The sequence below is a fragment of the Arvicola amphibius genome, chromosome 1, assembly GCF_903992535.2.
Source record: "Arvicola amphibius chromosome 1, mArvAmp1.2, whole genome shotgun sequence".
NCBI classification, from domain to species: domain Eukaryota; kingdom Metazoa; phylum Chordata; class Mammalia; order Rodentia; family Cricetidae; genus Arvicola; species Arvicola amphibius.
Window position 1 is genome coordinate 134,895,465 of NC_052047.1, and position 22,880 is coordinate 134,918,344.

Consider the following 22,880-nt stretch of genomic DNA (forward strand, 5'->3'; position numbering starts at 1 on the left):
GCAAGGCAAGGCAAGGCAAGGCAAGGCAAGGCAAGGCAAGGCAAGGCAAGGCAAGGCAAGGCAAGGCAAGGCAAGGCGCTGGCACCCCAAGCAAGTATGAAGCAGCATCTCCTAGGGGTCCCAGGCTCAGGCTAAGCTTTCCCATGCAGACCCCGCTTCACTGAACACAGGACACCTCTACCACACTTCCTGAACCCACCAGAAGTTAGGTGTAAGGAACGGCGCTGCTCCCAGCCCAGATGGCAGACTGGGAGCTGCCACTCAACTCTTGTCATGAGGAGATGCCTCTCCCTGAGAGAGCTGCCTGCATGGGAAATTCTGTCTCAGCGCAGAGGTGGGTGGGGAAGATCTGAGGTGACAAAAGAACGTGGTGTCTGCTAGAAGGAGCTGGCCTGGCACCCTAAGAAGGAGCCTTCAGCGAGCACAAAGCAGGTGGGCAGGGCTGGGTTCTACTTTGTCTTGTGTCTCCAGTCCACACCGAACCCAGATTTGGTCTCTCCCTCACTTTAGAAAAGTATAAAAACACTTTGCATCAAGTTCCCAAATTGAGGTGGGGCACGAGGTTAGTGAGGGTTCGGGAATCCAGTCCACAATCACAAGAATGAGGTACTTTAAAAAATAAAACAACCCATGCATTGTTAAGAGCACTTGATTCTAGATGCTGAACCCTAAGAGGGCATAGAGGCAACTCAGCAACCCAGAAGAGTGGCATTCTGTGAAGAAGCAGTGCTTCTTCAGTGCTGTTCTCCGAGCCCTGGTGATCTTGCTGGCTTTACTTTAGAGCACTGAGGAAGCCCCCACCCACCCACACCCCCACCCACACACACACACACACACACACACACACACCCCCACGTTCCCAGCTAGGACCCTGGAATGGAGTTAGGAGGGAAAACCCTGAGGCACAGACCTTTGTCTTCAGGAGCCTGGGCTGGAGTAGTGATTATGATAATTGACATTTTATCTTTGCTCAGCTTTGTCCAGCCCCAGAAGGGCCAAAAACCCTCTTGAAAAGTCTGGCCAGTCCCTCGGGGTGTTCTCTTCCCTGCTATTGAAAAGCCGGCACACCCAAGATGAAATCTCCCTGCCTGGGGTACACTCCCTGTGTGCTACAGTGACCGAACAAGGCAATGCCACAAACTTCTCCATTCATGGAGTCAATGGGCTGGGAGCTGCTGGGAGCTGCTGGGAGCTGGCTGCTCCAACTCAAAGGGAAATAGGGAGGCCTCTGACTGCTGAGACCCCTGGCTCGGCAACTGTTGAAATGGGACAGAAGGTGCTAGCACCTCCTACCCACAGTAGCTGTGCTTTGTAGGAAGAAGAGATTTAGAAGTGGGAAAATGGATTAGCTCAGTGTCTCTACTGGCCTTCCCAATCTTGTCACATGGGATTTACCGTCTGTAGTACTTGCTCCTCCATTAGACACTAAGTTCCTTGTGGGTTAAGATAGGGTCCCTGTCATTTGGCCCAGCATTAAGTTCCTAGAACATGCTGAATGCTCAATGAAAATCATGAAAACAAGGCCCTGAAACCACTTGGGATGAATGAAAGCCCTGGTAACACATGTTGTTGCATGGGGCACGGTTCTGCAGGGTGCACAGGATGCTGCTGTTCCAGCATCTAAGAAGCCACCCCCTGCACCTCCTCTGGCTGGGTGGCAGGACTTCAGCACTGTCCAGGAGAAGTGAGGGCCAGTTGGGAGCCAGTGAGCCTGGGATAGGGCTCACAGTCTGGCACTTCCCCCAAGCCATGCGCTACCCTGGATAGAGAGCAGGCAGGCCGTGTGCCTGCCTCACAGGTTCGGGCAGCCAGATGATCCTGGACAATCTCCCCAGGCCTTACTCTGGCCCCATGGGCAACTCTGTCACTTATAGCTACCCCCAAAGGAAGCCGCTGTGGTCTCTCTTTTGAGACACAAGGCCTCTTTTGAGGAACAGTATCTTGGGCTGAGGTCTCAGTCCTCTTTGCAACTATTTCTGTGGTGCGCTCTCCTGTGCCATTCCTTGCCACGAGCGTTCGCACGGCTCTCACACAAGCCCACAACTGCTATGCTATGTGGCAGATGAGGAAACCGAGGCTGAGAAGTTGAAAAGTTCAGCTCTAACGAGGCCAGTCACAGACCAGACCCATGAGTCATTGTCACTATACAGACCCACAGTGGAAAGCCAAGGAAGCCTAACAGAACAGCCTTGCGATGGAGGCCCGCCCTCCCTGGGACCCAGGTTCCTGGGCTGACTCTGTGGGGGCTCGGTCTGGGCTGAAGGTTGGCCACGCGTGACAGCCGCCCCATGACAAAACAAGGCAGCTCAGCTGTGAACCTGTTTCAGGATGCAGGAAGTACCGCAGGCTTCTGTGCCTTGGAATGGTATTGGTAGTGGTGGAAGAGGAAAGGCATTAACCACCAAAGAAGTACACGGTCATGTGAGGACAGGCCACAGAAATGTGTCAGCCAGGTGACTTCTGCTTCCATGTCCTCTAGGCAGCGGTATCAAAAAAGACACCCAGCTTTTCCTGCACTATAGCATGTGCTGAAGAGAAAATAACTGTCCTTCTCTGCCACCTAGTCTAATTCTAATTCCTAAGAGGTCTTTCAGAGAGTCACTGGGCCTCAGTTCCCCCTAGTATAAATAAGCACCTGCCTGGCTCTGAATTTACAATGTGTGTAGCAGTGTTCAACATGACGGACCCAGGTCCCAGTGCACTCAGTCCTACCTATGGGAAGTGCTTTGAAATTAGAAAAATAAACTACTGGGCACAGAGAAAGGAAGGTAATCTCAACCTCATATTTACATACCCTGCAAGGCACTGAGTCTGAAATCCCACTATGGCTATTCCATCAGTGAGGTCTGGTCTCTGATTCAACAGAATCCATCTGCAGAGCGCCAAAAACTGCATATAACCAATACAACCATCCTTTCTTCTCTTTACGAGAAACAGCATCACGTATGCATAGAAACACGAGACCAAGCAGCTTATTGGACAGGATATTTGCCATATAAACAAGAGTCTTAAAAAGGTTCCCGACCTCTGTTCTCTCTAGTTCCCTTCTGGGACTATCCTAAGAAACACAACAAAAAAACAAAAACTTAGACTGAGAGAACCCTGGGCATTAGAACTGAAAATTCAAACAGCCCTTTTACCCCATGATGGTAAGAATCACAAATCCCAGGGCATTTTAATGTATCCACACAGTGCAGCACTATACAGCATTAAAATGCAGGGCCTGAGTCATTTGCATGCTGTAGGAATTACTGGGTGCAAAAACAAACACAGTTTATATAATTACACGTTTATGATGGACTTGGCTATGTGAAATATGCAAAACATATGCATGCATACACACACATACACACACACACATACACACACACATACACACACACACACACACAATATCACTGAGAACCAAAATTTAGTGGCTTTTTACTTTCTATTCTATGGTACATTTTCTGAATAGAAAGAAGAAATCATCATGAATTACTTAATAATCAGCCAGAACTCAATGCTGGAGGTGGAAATGGTGCCAATAAACCACACACCAGTGGCCCTCACTCGCACACCCAGTACCCTGTTGGTCCACTCCGGCCCCGCTGGGGACTGAAACAATTAAAACGCAGAAGATGGTCTCTCCAGGACTCCTCTGGAGTCTCCCCTGGCTGGAAGGACTAGAAGAGGATGTCCAGGCTGTATAGCTACTCACCCATAATTCCACAGGAGAGAAGGGTAGGTCCTTGACTCATCTTCTTTGGCGTGTGCTGAAAACAACCAGAAAAGCTATTCAGACTTCACGTCATCAGAAGCACGTTCGCACACGACTCTGAGCTGAGCTCATGACACTGAGCTAAAGTCACAGTTACAGGAGGATCTATCTGCCTTTTGCCAGTATCGGGTTGAGGAAAGGGGAAGAAAGTAGCCCAAGAGGCAACATCTGCACAGGACTGAGCCTGACCTTTGCCCCAGGCCCAGAGTTACAGTAGAGCAAGCTAACGAGCCTTTGAGTCATACAAGACGCCTGTGACTCCTGACAAGAGGGTTCTCTCCACAGAGGGATATGGGGAGGTTTGATGAAACGATAGAACCAAACTCTACTAAGGGCTAGAAAGAAATTTGGAGAGGTGGGCCTCCTAGGAGTGAGGAGCAATGGACCCACACTACTCCCTGATGGCTCCCCAGGGCATTCAGAGACAGCATCCTCCACAACCCAGAAAGGATCGCCGGCTGAAACCTCCACAGCCGCCATGGCTACAGCAAAGCTGCCAATCATTCTCCGAAGCACAAGACACTCACTGGATCGATCAGGTCTCAACCTGCGAGTTACGGTTTTCAACTTCTGGGCTCTGTACACCACTGGGCTTCCCCCTCCACTGTGAACATTTCCTGTCTTCCCTCACAGTCCACACCTACCTCAGCTGAACAGCAGACAAAGAAGCTGAGACCGCAAGGCCACGCAGCAAGCTGAGCACACAACAGTCTGGCATCCAAGTCAAGTGGCCTACTCAGAAGGCGAGTGGGGATCAGACATCCCAGTCAGGACCCCAAGATGAAGGTCTGCCTCATGCACCCCAGAGACCGGCTACCTCACTCCCTCACGTTCAGTTACAGTATACCCAGTAGACAGGAACTGACAGTTATCTGCATTCAGGCTGCATTCATGCAATGGGAAATGAAGTTCTCAGGGTTCTAGCTTCTGAGAGGAGCTCCAGTCCCCTACCACATGACAGAAAGAGGCAGGGTTTCTAGGGTGAGAAGTGGGTGGGAGCCTGGGCTCTGGTTCATAAAGTCCTGGGAGGAGGGTGGGGCTGACTAGCAACACCTGGTCCACCCAGATAAGGTGGTAGGCGCCTGGCACCCCATCCCCAGTGCCCATTTTGGGGGCCTTTGCTCTCGGTTAACAGTTTTAAAGGGCAGGATGGTCCTTCCCAGACCTAGGACATAGAAGAGAAGAAGGGCTCAAACCTCACAGAGGACACAGTCACACAGCTTCATTTCATTACAGAGGGATGGGACTTGGGGTAGGGTGCAGAGCATGTGTGAGGTGGGCAGAGGGCAGAGCCAGTTTCCAGAGGAACACCTGAGCAGGTGCTGATAGACAGGAAGGTTACTGATAATGGACAGCCCTTTCCCAGGCCTCTTCTTGGCTTAAAACCACCCTTAACATAACCAGGCCAGGTCACCCTCTGGTATGTAACTATCTTATAGCCATCTACTGAAACATCTAGAAAGAGTTCAAAAGAGCTGTACCTGCCTCTGTCTCAGCTGAAAGCCACACCAAAGTCACCCAATAGAGAACAGGTAACAACACAGGAGAGCCTGTCTTCAGGGCTGAACCACCCACATAACCAAGGGCAGAAGCCTACAGCAGCCAGGCAGGCCTCTCACTCGCCAAGGAAGGTTCTGAGAAAGAACGAGGATCACCTCCGAGGGAAACAAAGTCTCAGTGCTCACGGGGTACCCAGGCTCAAGGACAACACCCGCTCAGGTAGGTCCTAGTCTGCCCTACCCAGGGCACCCAGGCCCAGTGTCAACCAGATGGGCTAGGAGCCCACTGAAGCCACACCAAGGCAAGACCACAGGAAGCTGAGAGCAAAGGAAGCTGGCACAGTGAGTGTGCGCACTAGTGACCACAGGTGACACAAGGGAGAGCTTGGGGCTTCACGTGAAGAAGCAGGAAGCAGAGGACAGCCACCTGTACTTTGTCAGGACGGGAGAGCTCACGTTCTGCTCTGAGCTGGGAGTGCAGGGCCAAGGGAGGCCTAAGATGGCCCTGACTACCTGCTTCTAAACCCTGTCTCATCCTGGCCCTGCTCATTCTGGGCCTGGGCCACACACTCTTCTACAGTCTTTAAATGTGCCACCTTTATTCCAGCAGTAATCATTTCATTTGAGTTGACTGGAGATAGCTCCTGTCAAATAAAGAACCCTGGAGCTAGAGATCATTCAGCAGTTGAGAGCACTGGCTGCTTCTCCAGAGGACTAGGGTTCAATTTTAGCACCAATTTGGCTTTCGATCATCTGTAACTCTAGTCCCAAGGAATCTCACACTCACTTCTGGCCTCCATGGGCACTAGGCGTGTACACGCTGTAACACATACATGCTGGCAAAACATCCACACACATAAAACTTTAAAAAAAAGAAAGGAAGAAAGAAAGGAAAAGAAAAGAAAAGAAAAGAAAAAAGAAAAAGAAGAGGAACCTAGATTGGCTCCACACTGGATCTCAAGCTAGGACAAGGGCCCTGTCTTGCTTTCTGAGCCCGACTTCTGAAGTGAAGCAGAACTTTCTAAGCACCAGAACATCTCATCCTAAGCCTTCCGGGGTCAAAGGGCCAAGCATACCCTGGCCCCTGGCAAGTTTGCCTGGGGACTTCACATGGGCAAAATGGCACCTAGGAGTTTCTGGCTCCCAGCTGACACAAGCCTTCCTATTTCCAGTGTCTACCAAGAACACAATAAAATTCCCACTGGCAGATGCCATTCCTGCAGCCAGGCTTCCAACTCTTAAGATTCTCTATTCCCAGAGCAGGAAGAAGGGATAAGCGAATCACTGTGCCAAGCCAAGGTCCAGCAGCCCCAAGGGGACTCTGCTCTGAGGACCCCAAGACTTCCGGAATCTACAAAAGAGTGAGCTCAACTGCAGGCTGAGGTCTGCAGGGAAGGAAGCCAAGAGCACGTTTCCTCTTTGCACGCCTCCCTCTTTGTGCCTGAACCCACCAGGGCTCAGTGACACGATTCACGTCACAAGAGAAGGCTTTGGAATCAGGTCCTGGAAGGAAAGACAAAAGCTGGAAATCAAACTGAGGCTTCGGGGACATCTGTCTGACTAAAGGTGGCCCTGACTTCATTAAAGACCCAATTAAGGCTCTAAAGGAGAAGCTAGCAAACACGGAAAATACCAGGCCGTACCCATAGCTTTCACAACTTTCTTCAAAGGTTTCTGCCTAAAACAACCGAGCCACTTTTTCCTTTTGCTGACACAGTACCCAGGGAGCCACAGTGTGAAGGGGAGATGCTCATACGACATGCTAAGAACAGGCACAGTATCATGCCTGCCTCTCAAACAGAACTCAGTAAGGCTGAGACAGCAGGAAGCAGAGAGGAATTCAGGAAGATGAAGAGAAGCTGAGAAGAGAAGGGTGTGATGGAGGGAGCACTGACTTCAAGGCTGAGCTGGGCACAGAGGCCTCTAGGGTACCTATGTCTACCCAGGGTAAAACATGCCAGACTTCAGCTAGTCTATAGCCAGCCAGAGACTCTGGTTGGAGCTGTTGAGGCCAAAGTGCAAGGTTGATTTGACAATGAATATGAGAGTTCCCGTGCCTAGAGAGCTGGACACAAGGCCTTACGTGGCTACCAACATCAGAGTGGGAAAATGCCTTAGCGATGGCACTCGAATGTGGAAAGGTAGAAGGCAGCATCTCTTCTACTACTGGCTGCATGGTTTGGGCACAGGCAAGTAGTCTATAGCTATGTACTGTTCTCTGCCCAAAGCAGTCGCTTGCCTGTCTCCTCTGGGCTCCAGGATTTTGAGTAGGCTGGAGAGAAAGTTGGCCCGGCCAAAGGAGATAGTTACGTTGGAAACAAGAACAGGCTCTTGGCCTGCATGTAGACAAATGGGCAGGAGCTGGGGGGAGTTCAGTGCTCCAGGGTCAAACATCTGGGCTGCCTTCCAGTGACAGTGGCTAATGTTAGAACATGAGAAGGAAAAGCCCTCTGAGCAGAGGAAAGCAACCAGGCAGACTAAGGAAAGAGGACCGGGAATGGTCATGGTTACCTATGCACAGCTGCCTGACCAAGGCAAGCCAGGGCTGTGAACACAGCCAATATCCAGACCTATCACTCCCAGAGAAGTGGGTTCCTGAGCCCAGAAGGAATATGCTAAGCACTCATCAGTTTTTGTTTCTTTTCCTGAACCTTCCTTGAGAGTAAGAATAGTCACCTTTGTCACCAGAATTATGGTTTTGCTGTTTTGTTTTGAGACAGGTTCTCATGTCGTTAGGCTGGCCTCTAACTAGCTATTTAGCTGGCTTTGAACTTCTGATCCTTCTGCTTCCACCTCCTAAGTACTGCAATCACAGGTGTGCGCCACCAGTTCTTTAAAAGGGGAATGAGAAGGTGACTTTGGAAGGGCAGGGACCACAGCTCTTCTTGTTTCTCACCGGGACTCAGGAGCTCCAGGGTCCCAGAGTCTAAGGAACCTTCTCCCAGTCTCCCTAGAATCCTGTTTCCTTTTGAAATGTTTTTTTAAAAATATTTATTTATTTATTTATTTATTTATTTATTTATTTATTTATTATGTATACAATATTCTGTCTGTGTGCATACCTGCAGGCCAGAAGAGGGCACCAGACCCCATTACAGATGGTTGTGAGCCACCATGTGGTTGCTGGGAATTGAACTCAGGACCTTTGGAAGGGCAGACAACGCTCTTAACCGCTGAGCCATCTCTCCAGCCCCCTCCTTTTGAAATCTTAACCTCCACTTTTGTTATCTTCTTAGTCTGATTAGAAAACACAAGAGAAACTGTTTGCCACCTTTTCTGTGTCCGCTGGTGGCACCTGGTGTGAGGATGATGCTACCAGTTCTGCATGTGGAGCAAACCCCAGCAACTTCCTCTGCTGCTCACACAGGGGACGGGCTGACCTCAGACTCTGTCTCGAGGAGGACATCGCTAGAATGGCACTATTTGGGTCTTCAGGCGCTTACAGAACGTTTCTCCCTGATGTGGCCACAACCTTCAGAAGCATGGTCAGTGCAGAAAGATCCTGGCCAGAGACCATGCATTCCCACACTGAATTCTCTGAGCCACAGTTCCCGTCTGTCTAAGGGACAGAGATGAATACACCTTTGTCCTTGCCTGAGAACCTTCCATGGTACTCTCCACACCTTCTGTGGCCAGCACTTGGGTTGAACTAGGCCTAGAATGTAAGCAACGGTCAATATGAAAGATGTCAACAAACTCACAGACAAGAAGAGCTCTTTCCAAAGAGGCCATCCCTCACCACTGACCTGACCTCTGAATCAGAGGGGAAGAGATAGATGGTTCTGGGCCTAGACAGGCCAATAGCAAGAAACAGAAACAAGAAGGGTGCTCTCTGGAAGGGGAGCACAGGTTGGAAGACAAAGCCTGGGCCTTTGAGTAAGAGTACAAGCAACGAGCCCTGAGGAAGGGATGAGTATGCCCCGCCCTTCTGTTCTAGGAAGACAAGGCTCTTCCTCTAGAAAAGGTGCAAGACCCTGCTCCTCAGCTGGGACTCAGGAAGGGCTGCTTCCATGACCCTGGGCCCTGGTTCTATGGCTAGCCCCAACCAGTCCTACCTTGACACTAGACAAGCACAGAGACAGCTAGGGACCAATAATACAGCTGAACCCTGGAAAGCACAACCCTGGGGATCTCTGGGCAGCCCTCAGTCCAAGGCACCGTCTGCAGATATTTCCCCAAAAGACGGTTAATGCTAACAAAAAAGATAAGACAAGCATGACGTATATCTCGGCTACAGATTAAACGGAGGGACCAAAACGACAAGGTCAGAAGCTGTGGCCATGGGAGCCTGTGCATTCACTCAAACTGAACAGGCCCTGGTGGCATGAAATGCCTGGCTTTCATTAAGTATGGCGCCCTAGCACGAGGAGTCAATCACTCAGTCCATAGGTAACCTGCTAAGAAGCGGTAGGAGCCAAGCAGGGACATCATGAGGAGAAAGAAGACAGAAAGTTTGGGGGCAGGCAGGATTGAATTTTGGGCTGAGCGGCCACAGAAAGGAGAGTTCTACGCTATGGAAGAAGTCCAAAGGTCCTGAGGCAGGCTCACAGTCAGCATCTCTGGGCCAGGGAGGGGGGACAGTACTCGTGAGGCATGAAGCCAGTGGATGGTTCTGAGCAGATGAACAGACTAGACTGGTACTCCACATGGCTGCTGGATAGAGAAGAGGTTTTAAGAGCCAGAAGCAGAGGCCCAGTTACCACAAGAATCTACGTGAGAGAGGGCGGCAGATAGGATGAGGGTAGCTGACAGTGGGGGTGGGGGGTAACGGTGAGAAGTGATCAAACTGAGGATACACATTATATGCAGATTGGGAGTGGGGTGTGATGGCTGAAGTAGCTCTGCTCCTGCTATAAAGACCCAGGTATCCATCAGTCGGGAACCTTAGCTGTTTCTCCCTGCCCTGTGTCAACACTGCTGGGGCACAGGGAACAGCCTCAGAGATAGGTGCCCCTATACCAGCCTGAGGGAGGATGCCTAAACACAGGGCAAGAAGTGGGGCTGATGGATGGAAACGAGGTGAGTAAGTGAGCAAGCTGGCAAGGCAGTATTGTCCTGCGGCAGCTCTCAGTTCTCAACTACACGCATGCATGGAAAGTAAGATTGAGCCCACTTCTATTCAGCCTTCAAGGCCACATCTAGCACCCCAGTTCTGGGAGGCTCACCCTGATATGCTTATAGCCCAGCCAGCCTCCTCAGCATTCCTGAATCTCAACAGGGTGCCAGATATGAATTGCCATTAATGGCTCTTGAAGGGTCACTGCATTCTGTCTGTCTGGTAGAGCCTCCCTCTACTCTGGGAACCACTCTAGACAAACAAGGCAAGGCTCAGCGCTAAATCATGCTAGTTCTTCCACTCTGTTGGTCGATTCTCATTCATAGGACAGGCACTTTTGAAGGTCTGTGGACCACACGCAGGTCCCAAGCATTTCCCAAATTTACTGAGGTGAGAGGCTTCAGTCCACACAATAGTCAGAATGTGGTATTTGCCAACATGAGACATGGAAAAGGAAGCCCACCAAAGGGCTGAATGTGAAGCCCACCATCGTTTGGTAAGAAGGCAAAGAACTGGGTGATTCCAGGACGGTGGGTGATAAGACAGAAGCCTACCACCATTGAGCCAGAGGGCAGCTGCACGGGCTATCACCACAGCCCACCGCCTTGCTGCCAAGCTGTTTGTTCGTCTGTCCTTCCTTCCTTCCTTCCTTCCTTCCTTCCTTCCTTCCTTCCTTCCTTCCTTCCTCCCTCCCTCCCTTCCTCCTTCCCTCCCTCTCTCCCTTCCTTCCTTTCTCCCTCATCTACCATTCTCTCACCCTGCACTGCCCTTTGGGGGAACAAACTTATCTTGGCCTCCTCCACTCTGGCACCCCTCAGCCTGGAAGCCAGGCAGGGAGAAAAGAAATGCGGGGCTCAGCTGACGCCCTGGCATGATCTTCCTCCCCTCATTGAAGCGGCTCTAAGCTGGGCCCATCTGCTTTCTCCCTCTGAGTATGTAGCCACACAGTCCATCTGACACATAGCCCCAGCCTAGAACCTCTTGCAGAGTTCAGCTTACTTCCAAGTTGCTAAACCTGGGTGCCACATCGACAGTCACACCACAAAGCCTCCCTGCCTGCACAGCAGGCCAGAAAGGAGGAGAAAGAAACGCAGCCCCTGAGGGTCCTCACCAGTTCGGGGATGAAGGTCCTGTGTGCTATGGAGTCAGCTCCCTGGATGATGAGGCTTCTCCTTAGGATCATCACCATGGTAAGGACCTCAGGCACTGGGCTGCATCCCAGGGTGGGCACAGGCCATCTTCAGGTGGGCAGACTTGATTAGTAGTGATACCTGGGCATCCCAGGGAGTGATGTCATCAGCAACAGGTCCCCATCAGATGCTCAGTCTGGGAACAAGGTTCTCTAGGAATGGCCAAAAGTAGTCAACAACCTGGGAAGACAAAAGACAGGCAAAGGGGTTCAAAATTAGGAAAGCCTGGGATGCCAATAGTGTAGCTCAACCCCGCCAGTGCAGGGGACCCAGTGAGGAAGGAACTATATTTTTACTGCACTCTGGGAGGTTATCAAGGCCCAGAACTGCTTTCTTAGATCACACACACGCCCCAGCTAGCCTCAGGATAGCCAATAGCCAATGCTCTTCTAGACAGAGCAACAAATTTGGATCCAGCCATGAGACATCTTCAAGACCACAGGTTCTGAGGTGCTAGCAATATGTGGTTCCTGGTGATGCAGCATCTGACCACTGGCTGGGCTGTTTGCAGGGACACTGAGCTCAGACTAGGACAAGTTTCGACTGGCTAAGGATCATACTCCTCATCCTCACATCCAATACCAAGGAGGACAGGGGATCCATAGCTGGGTGCTGGCTCACCTCAGCTACCTAGTCATGAACAAATACTACTGACAAACCAGGAGGGCCTATTTAAAGACACATACCCCACCCTTAGCAATGCCTCATTTCTACATAATCATGACACCAGAGGACTTTGTAGCTTTGTCCCTTTCCCCAGAGTGAACTAAACCAAGTGACCTATGAGCCAGTGCCTGGACTGCCTGGGCACTACCATTCTCCAAAGACAGTCATGTCGCTTCTCTGTCCACCAGGTCCCACCGAGCAAAGGCAGAAGCTGGACAGACTTCGGTGTAGGTACGAAAAGCAGTTCCTTACAAGGTGATTTCTCTTATCCTAGTTCCCCATCCCAACCCATTACTTAGCCCTTCAAAGAAAATTACACAAACATGAATGAGGATCCGAAGGTCACCATCAAAATCTAAAAAATTAATGGTAATAATAGCAATAAATAAATAGAAAGGCAGTTCCTAATCTGTAAAAACAAACTGCTCAGTGCAGAAAAATGTTTTAGAAGCTGCGGTGTAAAAATTAATTGCACCCTGGTATTTACTTCCCATCCAGCTTGTAAATCATATTTTCCTGTTTACTTCTATTAAACTTTACAGAGGGTGCTATTGAATCTGCTATTATAGGCCAGCTGGTGAGCACAGGAAAAGGACCTTCTACCTTCTTCGAAAACAAGGTTCGTCCAAAGTGCAAAATCAGGGATGGGGGGTGGTCAATGCATTTGTAAAACTTGACTGTTCAGGAAAGGAGGTGGGGGAGGGGGTCTAGAGTCCCCGGTGGCCCTGGGAGAGCTCTTTCACAGTTCAAAACCACATCAGCCTATAAGCCATGTACCCTAACCAAGTGTGATGTGTTTAAGGAAGGAATGTCCAGCCATTCTGACTAGTTCTGGCTCAACAGCAGGGCCAGAAGGGCCCACTGGCCCCCTGCATGCTTGGATCAGGAGCAGGCCAGGAGGGGTACCCCTGGACTCGCCCTTCAAAGGGGCCCTTTGTGCTGCCCTAGGCAGGGGAGGCCTGGTGGCAGCCATCGCCTTTCTGGGTGTGAGCCTCAATTCAGTCCTAGGGCAGGCAGCCATTGGCACAAGGCCTGGGAGGTAAACTCCCCGCTTCCTTCTCTGAGGTGATTGGTAGGCTCAGTGGTCACAAACTCAGATGCTAAGTCCAGCACATCTGGGTTAAACTCCCCACTTTTGAAATATATTATTTCTCTATGGGACTCAGTTTCCCTCTTTTTACTGTAGCCTAGAAAAGCAAAGCTCGAGCCCTTTGCTTAGTGCCCGGTTCATCTGAAAAATCCCAGATGGTAGAAACTACTGTTCATGTCATGGGGAGCCCCAGTCCTCTCTCCAGCAATGGACGTCCAGGCAGTCATCCTCCAATTTGTTCAAATTCCATCAGCAGGGGCCTGGCTGACTTATGGTCCATCCCTCCAGTGAAACTGGGAGACTAGTAAGAGCAATGCTATGGAAATGCATTGCCATAGAAACACGACAGCCCATCGAGTCACAGCTCCGCACAAAGCTGCAAAGCGGACTGGGGCAGCGATGGGTTCCCGCTCTCTCCAGCTCTATCCCCACGGTAGCCCCTAAAAAGGGCCATGGGTGGCAGGGGCCGCACTAGGGGTGGAGCACTACAAGCACCTGGGTAGTCGGGAAGAAGGATGGACCATCCCTGCCCTCACAGCTCTGAAAAGAGGCAGCACTATGGTACACACTGAGAGCAGAGGGAAGAGCAGTGGAGGGGAGAGTCTTAAGGACGCCTCTGCCTGGGGATGGGTGGGGCAGAGCAGGAACACCCTGGCTGCCCACTCACAAGGGACCCGTTAAATAAACTACAGTACAGCTGTGTGACAGAATACGGTGTGGCCTTTAAAATGGTTTTAATGAAGCAGTCAGAACGCGAGGGGGGGAATGGTATGCACATTGGCAGCTATGCACGGGGTACATGGAAGGCAATGGGACAAAGAGCTGGAAAGATCCTGAGCTCTGGAAGCCATGCTGAATGCAAACTTTATTCTACAACATGGTAGCTCCCAGAGGAGTTGTCGCTGGAGCTGGTTTCTGGGGTCTGTTGGAAGAGTCTTTCTGCCCTTTACCTGCCCCGGTACAGTCCCTTAAGAGTGTGAGCTCAGCACACACTTCTGGAATTAGGTTAAGTCACAGCAGCCTCTGTGAGTCCGGGTACATTCTCAGACCCGGAGAGGCTAATCCAGACCACTAGAGCCGGCCCAATCTGAAACTGCCTGGGATTCTTTTTTTTTTCCCCTTTGGTTTTTTTGGGACAAGGTTTTTCTGTGTAGCCTTGGCTGTCCTGAAACTCACTCTGTAGATTAGGCTGGCATTGAACTCACAGGGATCACCTGCTTCTGCCTCCCTAGTGCTGGGATTAAAGGGGTGTGTCACTATCATCTGGTTCTGCCTGAGATTCCTTTGCCCAGTGGCAAAGGTTTACCCAGCCCCATCAGACGGACTGGTGTCCATCCAGTGACCTAGAGCAGTGTAAGAAGACTCTTTCCAGAGAGAAAGGGAATGTACTGGGGGGTCCCAGAAGGGTGGATGACAAGACATAAGCCTGGCAATGCCCTCTTAGAGTTACCTCTTGAGCACAGGACCTCCTTAGCCTATTGGCTTTCTCTATGACCAATGAAGAACTATTTATGTCTACCGAGCACTACTGTGGTCTGTCTCCAAGGGGTCACCTGTTAAGGTGGTGTTATTGTGGCCATGTTAAGGGGTGTAGGGCACAGTAAGAGGTCATCAATCAGGTCTTGCAGGGACATTGTTCATTAGTAGGTGCCGTGGGACTAGGTGAATTTTCTTTAAAAAAAAAAAAAAAAAAAAAAAACTTATAAAATCACATGCCTGGCCGGGCAGTGGTGGCGCACACATTTAATTCCAGCACTCAGAATCTCTGTGAGTTTGAAGACAGCCTGGTCCTACAGGGCGAGTTCCAGAACAGGCTCCAAAAACAGAGAAATCCTGTCTTGAGAAAAATAATCACATGCCTGGCCACATCAGTCACTCTTGTCACCATTTGTCCTCTCCCGATACACAGTGTGATACCATCTGCCAGGAGTCCTTCAGAGCTGAGCCAATTCTCCAGCCACAGTGTGAACCCTTCCCTCTTAAGGTCTGTCCTTCATAAGGCTACCCAGCTTCAGTTATTTTACCATGGCAGCAGAAAATGAACTAACGAGTCAGGCATGGTAGCTCATGCCTGTAACCCCAGCACTTGGCTTGGTGGAGGCAGAAGGACCAAGAGTTCAAGACAAGCTTCAGTTACATCAGATTTTGCCTCAAACCAGCACCATCCCAAAATAATAAAATAAAATAAAATAGACTAGCATCTACTAATCACCTACTATGCTAATAGAAGCTGTTTTATACACATGAGCTGTAATAGGCTCATCTACCCCCATTCCACAGCCATAGGAAGCAGTTCACCAGTACCTAGGCTGAAAGTTGGGGTCTGATCCCTGGTGGACCAGCTCCCAGGCTTGCATCTCTCCACTGCTGCCCACCTCCCTATCTCACATGTGCCCTTCAGAGACCCACTCAGACAACTAACACATGGCCTAGCAATCAATGGCATTCCTCCGCATCTACCTGGCAAAGTAAAACATGTTCACCTCAACCCCTGTGCACAAATGCCTGATTCATAACAGCCAAACCAGGAAACCAGCCAAACGTCCTTCACTGGTGAATGGTTAAACAGTGGCTCATCCGTTCTAGAGAATATCAGTCAGCAGTCAGAGGAGGAACTAGGCATGCACAAGAACTCAACGTGCCACCAGAGAATTACTCTGGGGGAGGGGGTGGAGGGAAGCAAACCCCCTAGGGTTTAATTGCTATAGGATATCATTTGTATCAAGTTCTTAAAATGATAAAATTATAGAATTGAAGAATAGCGGTTGTCAGTAGTTTGGAAAGCAACACCAGGAACACTGTGGAAGATGGAAGTACCTTGACCTCCACTGTTCCATATCTATTTCCTGTTTCTGATGTTGGGCTTCCATCTTACATAGCTGCTACTATGGGGGGAAACAGTGAAAACCGCCCACGCTTCTGTTTCATTTCTTACAGCTGAATGAATATAAAATAACATCATTTCAAACTAAAATCTTGTACAGTCCATGCGCAGGACCTGGTGCACATGTGGAGGTCAAAGGGAAACTTGCGGGAGTTACTCTCTCCTTCTACCATGTGGGTCCTGGGAATCTCTCACTAGCCTCCAAACTAAAAATTTTAATTAAAATCTTTAGTGTGCATGTTAAAACTCACAGATCTAAATACTTTAAGAGTGCACTGTACTAGAAAGCCCTGGCCACGGGTCTCTATACCCCTTTCTGCAAGCAGGGCTGCAGGCCACGCTTCTCACCTGCCCATTTCACGTGGCATCTCCTCTGAGTTTCTAGGTCGGTAATGAAATTCTCTATTGTCACTGCCCAGTTCCTATAATCTACACCTACCTGACTGCCGTGACACCCTGGGCAGTGCGGATAGCTTTCCTGCTCTGTTTCTGTACTCCTTAAGCCACCCGGTGTCTGCGGAGGGTCTCCCCTGACTGTCACTCCAGGGTGACCATGGGGACACGGTGCCTTCTGGCTCCTACCCCATGAGACCCACTCAGTGACTCACCTTCCCCAGGATTTACACCACAAGAGCAGAAGCCCACATCAGACTTTCCACTGTCCCCTGACCTCACATCACTCAGTGTCGATGAAATGGCAGAAACTCCTTGCCGACCCCCAAACCCTCACCCCAATAGTGCATTTGCATAAGAACAACACAGAAGCTGGGCACATACTACATGCCTATAACCCCAGCCTTTGAGATATAAAGACAAAGAACTTGAAATTAGCCTCAGCTATAGTCCTTCCCCCAGAGAATAAACCACCTAAACTTCCCAGTGCTGTGGCCAGCAAGACCTCAAGGTGAGAGACCCAGGGCTACATGCAACCAGGGCACCACAGCTGCCGACTCATCTCCCTGAGCATCAACCCCAGGCAGGTGTCTCACTCAGTCTCCTTACATTCTTATGAAGAAGCACTGCTGTGTGGCGCTGTTTTCCATAAGGGCAGATCAAGGCTAGAAGAACATAAACCCAACCACCTGCCAGCACCACACAGCTAACAGGACAAGGCCGGCATTCAAACCCAGGCCTGTTCCTTGGGTATTTCCCTCCCTTGCGTACATGTATTTTCTCCTCTACCTCTCCTTTGAAACAGGGTCTTATGCAATAGTCCATGATGGCCTGAAACCCATTTTGTTGCCTAGGCTGGCCTCAAACTGACGGCAACCCTCCCACCTCAGTCTCTCAAGTGCTGGAACCACTACCAGGGTTAGCACGGGCCTCTCTGATACCACAGGGACAGGGAGAGCTTTGCTCTTTCACACAGTCCTTCCTAACAGGAAACTGTCTTGCTTTTGTTCTGCACACTTCAGTGAGGTTCATGGGTTTGCACCCTTGAATGCAGCCATGTGATAGCACTTGCAGGCCAGGCACTTGACTTAGAAGGATAAAAAGCGCACAGGGCACGTCCAAGGCAGAAGTGCATGCTAAGTGAGTTAACACACACAGAGTTCTGCAAACTTCACAGTTCCCTGTGCATCTTAGAAAGACGGCAGGAATTTACTGAGGGAAGGTGTCCCTCATCCACTTTGAAAGGCTATCCCTTAAAAAGGAACTAACCACACTAGAAACAGCCAGGACAATTAAACTTTTCCTCCGTTTATCATCTTCATTCAGCCTATGTGGGTTGTACGCACAGCTACATCTCAGTGTCTTAAAAACAGAACTCTGAACGAAACCTAAGTGTGGACTTGGCCACAGACACTGATTTTCCTGACAGTCCTTAGTGTCCTACTTCCCCTCTCACTAAGCAAAGGAAGAAGGAGGGGACAGCAAGACCACAAGGTCTTTGTTAAAGTCTCATGCACGTTTAAACTTGCATGACAAGTCATCTGGAGACAGGATCTAGAAACAAACTTAGAGACATCTGGAGGAGTGCACGTCTCCACGATCACGCCATCTTCTATCAGATTCCATTCAAAACTCAGACGCATGAGCAGAGCTGAGGCAGCTGAGTCCTGCAGGCCTGCTTCCTAGCTGCCAGGAGAAGGGCGCTGCATCCATAGGGCGCTCTTCCTTCCGGATGGTCTAACTAAGCCAACCCGTATTTGAAGGATGAGTGTGAAAAGCTGCTTAGGGACTTCATCCAGAGCGTTATCTTCCAAACCAAGATGACATTGGAAAGAAGCTGAGAAAGGTCCTGGGAATGTGTAACCCCGTCACAGTTCACATTTCAGTTAGGATGTGCTCAGAACCAAATCCTGATTTAAGAAAACCCCACAATAGAAACAGCAGGGAAGTGTGTGTGTGTGTGTGTGTGTGTGTGTGTGTGTGTGTGTCCATACTTCCTCTACTGCTCTCTATCTTATTTTTTGAGACAAGGTCTCTCACTGAACCTGAAACTTAGCTATTTGGCAAGCTCCAGGGATCCTCTTGTCTCTGCCTCCCTAGTGCTGGGATTATAGGTACACACTCGACCAGGCTCAGCTTTTTACATGAGTGTTGGGGATCTGAACTAGGGTTTTTATGCATTCTTGTACAGCAAGCACTTTATTGGCTGTGGCATTCTCCCAGTTCACAAACATATATTTACAAAAAACATGTTCCAAATTCTTCTTCATGTCCATCTGCAGAAATGGACTGACACAGAGTCTGCCTTTCAACCCAGAAGGAATAAAACATTAGCCAGAGGAGCCATGCTAGGTGCTGTACTGACTGTAAACCCAAAGTCTCTACAGAAAGGAGGTGTAGTCATGCCATTTCCAGAGTTAGGAAAGAGGTCCAGGCCCAAGGTTATCCAGTTGTGACACAAAATACACAGCCTCAACTTAAATCTGCTAAATTCCAAAGGTTGACAAATCTACAAGTCCCTGGGCTAAGGGAGCGAAGTGCGTGCCTTGTAAGCATGGAAAACTGAATGCAATTCAAAGAACTTATGTGGAAAGAAAAACAAAACAAACAAACAACCCCCCCCAAAGTACAGTTTTGCATATAATCCCAGCACTAGAAATTGCCCTCACTTGTCCCAGCACTAGGGAAGCAGAAGCAGGAGGATCTCTGAGGCACACTGGCCAGCCAGTCTAGCCTGCTTGGCAAGTTCAGATCGGTGAGAGAAACCCTGTCTTAAAACACACAGACACACAGACATACACACCATGCCTTTAATTCCAGCACTTGGGATGCAGAGGCAGATGGATCTCTGTGAGTCCGAAGCCAGCCTAGTCTACAAAGCGAGTTCCAAGGACAGCCAGGGCTGTTACACAAAGAAACTTTGTTTCAAAAAACCAAACACACACACACACACACACACACTCACAATTCCTATCTATGTACCCATGCACACATCTTTACATGCACATGTACAAACATGCACACTGCTCTAACTCTGAAGCGTGCAAGTGCCTCCTGGATGCAGCTCTTCTTAAGCAATCTAGGGCAAGCACCAGTCTTCTAGATTTAGGCTGGGACACAGCACGTCACACTGCAGGCAGAAGGCAGGGATGAGTGAGGGCGGTCTTGAAGGTGAAGGGGGGGATAAAAAGCCGTCACTTTCCACATTTATCTGCATAGCTAAGTACATACAGAAGGCTACACTTTACCTGGGAAACTTGGTACTCCAGCCATGGAGGGACCACATTGCTTATCACTACTCTAGCCAGAATCTGTGCTCAACCACCTTCCCAGTTTCCCCTGGGCCTCTGTCTCCCATTGTATGCCCATGAGGGAACACCCTACCCTACTCCTGCCTCAGTGATCCTCAACCTCAGTGCTAAGCCAAACAGCAGGAGCCTCATCAATGACTATCTGTTAATCCAGCATCAAAGCAGAGGATCGGCTGGAAAGTGGTCTTTCCAAGCTCAGTCCAAGGTCAGCCATCTGGTTCTGGACAAGCTATACTCTGTTGTTAATACAATGCAAAGTATAGGAACTCTGTGTTCTAGTGCCTTCAGGTGTAAGATTAAGAAATAATGTCCTATCTGGCGGGAGCACAAAAATATCCCTAGATCTATTGAAACCCTCAGCACAATTCCCCAGAGAGCAGACACTTATACTAAATGTTTGCAAACTGGTTAAAAATAAAAAAAAAAAAAAATCCTGCCACCACACTGCTAATGCTGGGCACTCAAGGGATGAGACGTATTTTCTTACGCAATCATATAGCACCTGTCACTCTTAAATGGAGGGGGCCTCCTCACCCTGACCCCTGTCCCCGCTTCAGAATAAGGCATGTCTTAGGAGATGATCTCTTTAATCACTGGGATGAATACATGTTCCCTAGCCCAGAATTTTGGTAATCAAGGTCCACTGGAGTCTTGTATTTGGGGAAGGACTTGTAGTTACAGTGCACAGCAAGAAAGGGGCCTGACATCTGCCCTAGGTTCCCCCTGATTCTCTCTGGGTCTGGATGGGAGGAAACAAAACACAATAGTAGGATGAACTGCTAAACCAACCCACGACTGTTTTCTAGAGTGTTCCCATCACCCTCTCAGTGTCACAGGGATGTTTCTGTTCTTCCTAAGCTAACATTTCAAGAAAAGGGACAGAAATGACATTACTCCAAGACAGAAGTACTGTGATGGAGAGCAGAACAAATTTGCGCATGGGAACAAGAGGGTCCATTTGTGTCTTGACACTTAAGGTGACAACATGCATGACTTGTCAGGAGCCTTGTTTCCCAACGAGAAATAGCAGAGAGATGGGTTCCTGGGTGCACCCCTACACATCTCGTCACCAGCCACTGTGGGAGAACCTGCTGCAGACTACAGTTTGCTAAACAAACCGAAAGGAAGAAAACAGGAACAGGACACAGGGAGTTAGTACTTACTAACAGCACGGAGCTAAACAGCACTTTCTCCTCCAAGCCAGGATGAAGAGCAGAATGGGAGACGAGGGCAGGGCGGCGGCGATAGGACAGCCAGGGGCCTAGGATAAGCTACAGCAATGCTAAGCCACTTAGCCTAAGACAATTCACTATATGCTCGTCAGCGGGCCTATTTACATTACATCGAATTTAATCCACCCGTGATTGAAAGAAGAGATGAGGGGTTTAAAAAAAATTAAAGACAAAACTAAAAATGGAGAAGTTCAGACAAGAGGCAGTGTGGACTGTGCGGGCAGAACGGGTCTTGGGAAGTGTGGACTCTGGCCCTAGGCAGTGCCACTGGCCGGCAACGCCTTATCCGTGGTACATATCAGCTATGTGGCTCTCTGCCTCTCTGAGCCTCAGTTTCCTTACCGGTCTCATGCTCATGGGGACCCCACGTTGGCCCTGGAACAATTACTATACTGGGCTGTGTTAAGTTCCACCATCCTAGTAGCACTCAGAGCTGATAGGCAGTGTTCAAGGCCCCAGGAAGCTGAGCAATAGCAAAAGTCAAATCCTCACTGGTGCCACAGGGCTCAAAATGTGACGTCCCCCAGAGGTGCACCGGGATGGGGGCCAAATCTATGTTCAGATCTTCTTGAATGCACAGGTGGAAGGGGCTGGCGGCCCCTCTCCTGCATACCAGTGGGTGGGGATGGCAATGTTTGTGTGAGTGCATTTTCAAAGCTCAGTCTCTAGGCACACAGGAGCACACGGGCACAATTTGGTGAAGGTAACAGTATTCTAAATTATAAGAGTTTCTTGGGAGGGGAACAAATTCACCATTGGCCAGTTCTGACACTTGTCAGGACAATAATTCCCTTCTCTTCCTTTACAAAACTTTATTTTTTTTATAAAAAAATGGCATGTGTATATACATGTATAACACATGAATGTGTGACAGGCAGGTGTATGCATGCCATGATATGTATGGAGGTCAGATAGCAACTCTGAATGTTGGTCTTTACCTGCCACCTGCTTTCTCTTATTGTTCCTACTCCAAGACAGCTGGCACACAAGCTTCTAGGGATTCTCCCATCCCACCTCGGGAGCACTAGGACTGAAGAGGTACACTACTGTACTGGCTTTCTGTGGCTCTCGAGATCTCAACTCAGCTCCTCATATTTGCATGGCAAGCTCGTTACCCACTCAGCCGTCTCCCCTGCCCAGGAAATGCTTATGAGGCATAGGGTCCTTCTGCAACAATGCACTCTCCCTCCTGCAGGCCAACCCACCCCAGCCCAAGGTGCAACACAGCTTTCTTAACAGTATGGCTTCAGTGATCAGGCAAGCAAAGAGAAGCATTCCTACTGGCCCTGTGCTTGCAGAAGCCCCGAGGCCAAGGCACCGAGAGGAGATAGCTTCTTAACCACTGCCACTCAGGACACAGCCAAGATGGCAGCGATCTTTATCACTGAGGTTAGTGACTCCAACATAACATCCTTATCCAAAACAGAATCACACCAGAACACTGGAGGTGATATAAAAGGCAGACAGATGAGCACTGCAGAAACCACTATAGGCATGAAGGTCACCAGCTTTCCCATCTGCCACCCACACACAGAACATATCCTGACTTCGGCTCACACTTCAAGACTTCCCCTTCCTGATCTGGTGGCGTCATACCCAATCTATTTTGCAGAGGTGGTGTAGAAATTAATCAGAGGAACCAATCACACTTGAGCTTTCTGTCTTTTCTCCTTTACCCTATATCACTGCAAGATCTATAACATCTTCAAGTTCAAGAACTCCACCAGCTGCCAAAACAACATTTGAGAGTCTCAGAGCTGCCCAGCAGGTCTGTCTATGACAAACACACAAGAACCAGT

General features: G+C 49.5%; 2 protein-coding genes across 2 annotated transcripts in view; both read right to left on the reverse strand.

The window, feature by feature from the left end:
* Fam53b (family with sequence similarity 53 member B) overlaps nucleotides 1–11,564 on the reverse strand; it is a 65,832-nt gene extending 54,268 nt beyond the window's left edge. Inside the window, exons 1-2 of the mRNA XM_038321632.2 lie at nucleotides 11,427–11,564; nucleotides 3,701–3,755 (exon numbers count right to left, since the gene is read on the reverse strand). Of these exons, the coding sequence (XP_038177560.1) occupies nucleotides 3,701–3,755; nucleotides 11,427–11,504 (133 nt within the window). The 5' untranslated portion in view covers nucleotides 11,505–11,564. The remainder of the gene's footprint in view (nucleotides 1–3,700; nucleotides 3,756–11,426) is intronic.
* The window catches only part of Eef1akmt2 (EEF1A lysine methyltransferase 2), an 85,817-nt gene continuing 74,478 nt past the window's right edge, over nucleotides 11,542–22,880 (reverse strand). The window contains exon 7 of the transcript XR_005284609.1: nucleotides 11,542–11,685. The gene's annotated coding sequence lies outside the window, so the exon portion shown is untranslated. The remainder of the gene's footprint in view (nucleotides 11,686–22,880) is intronic.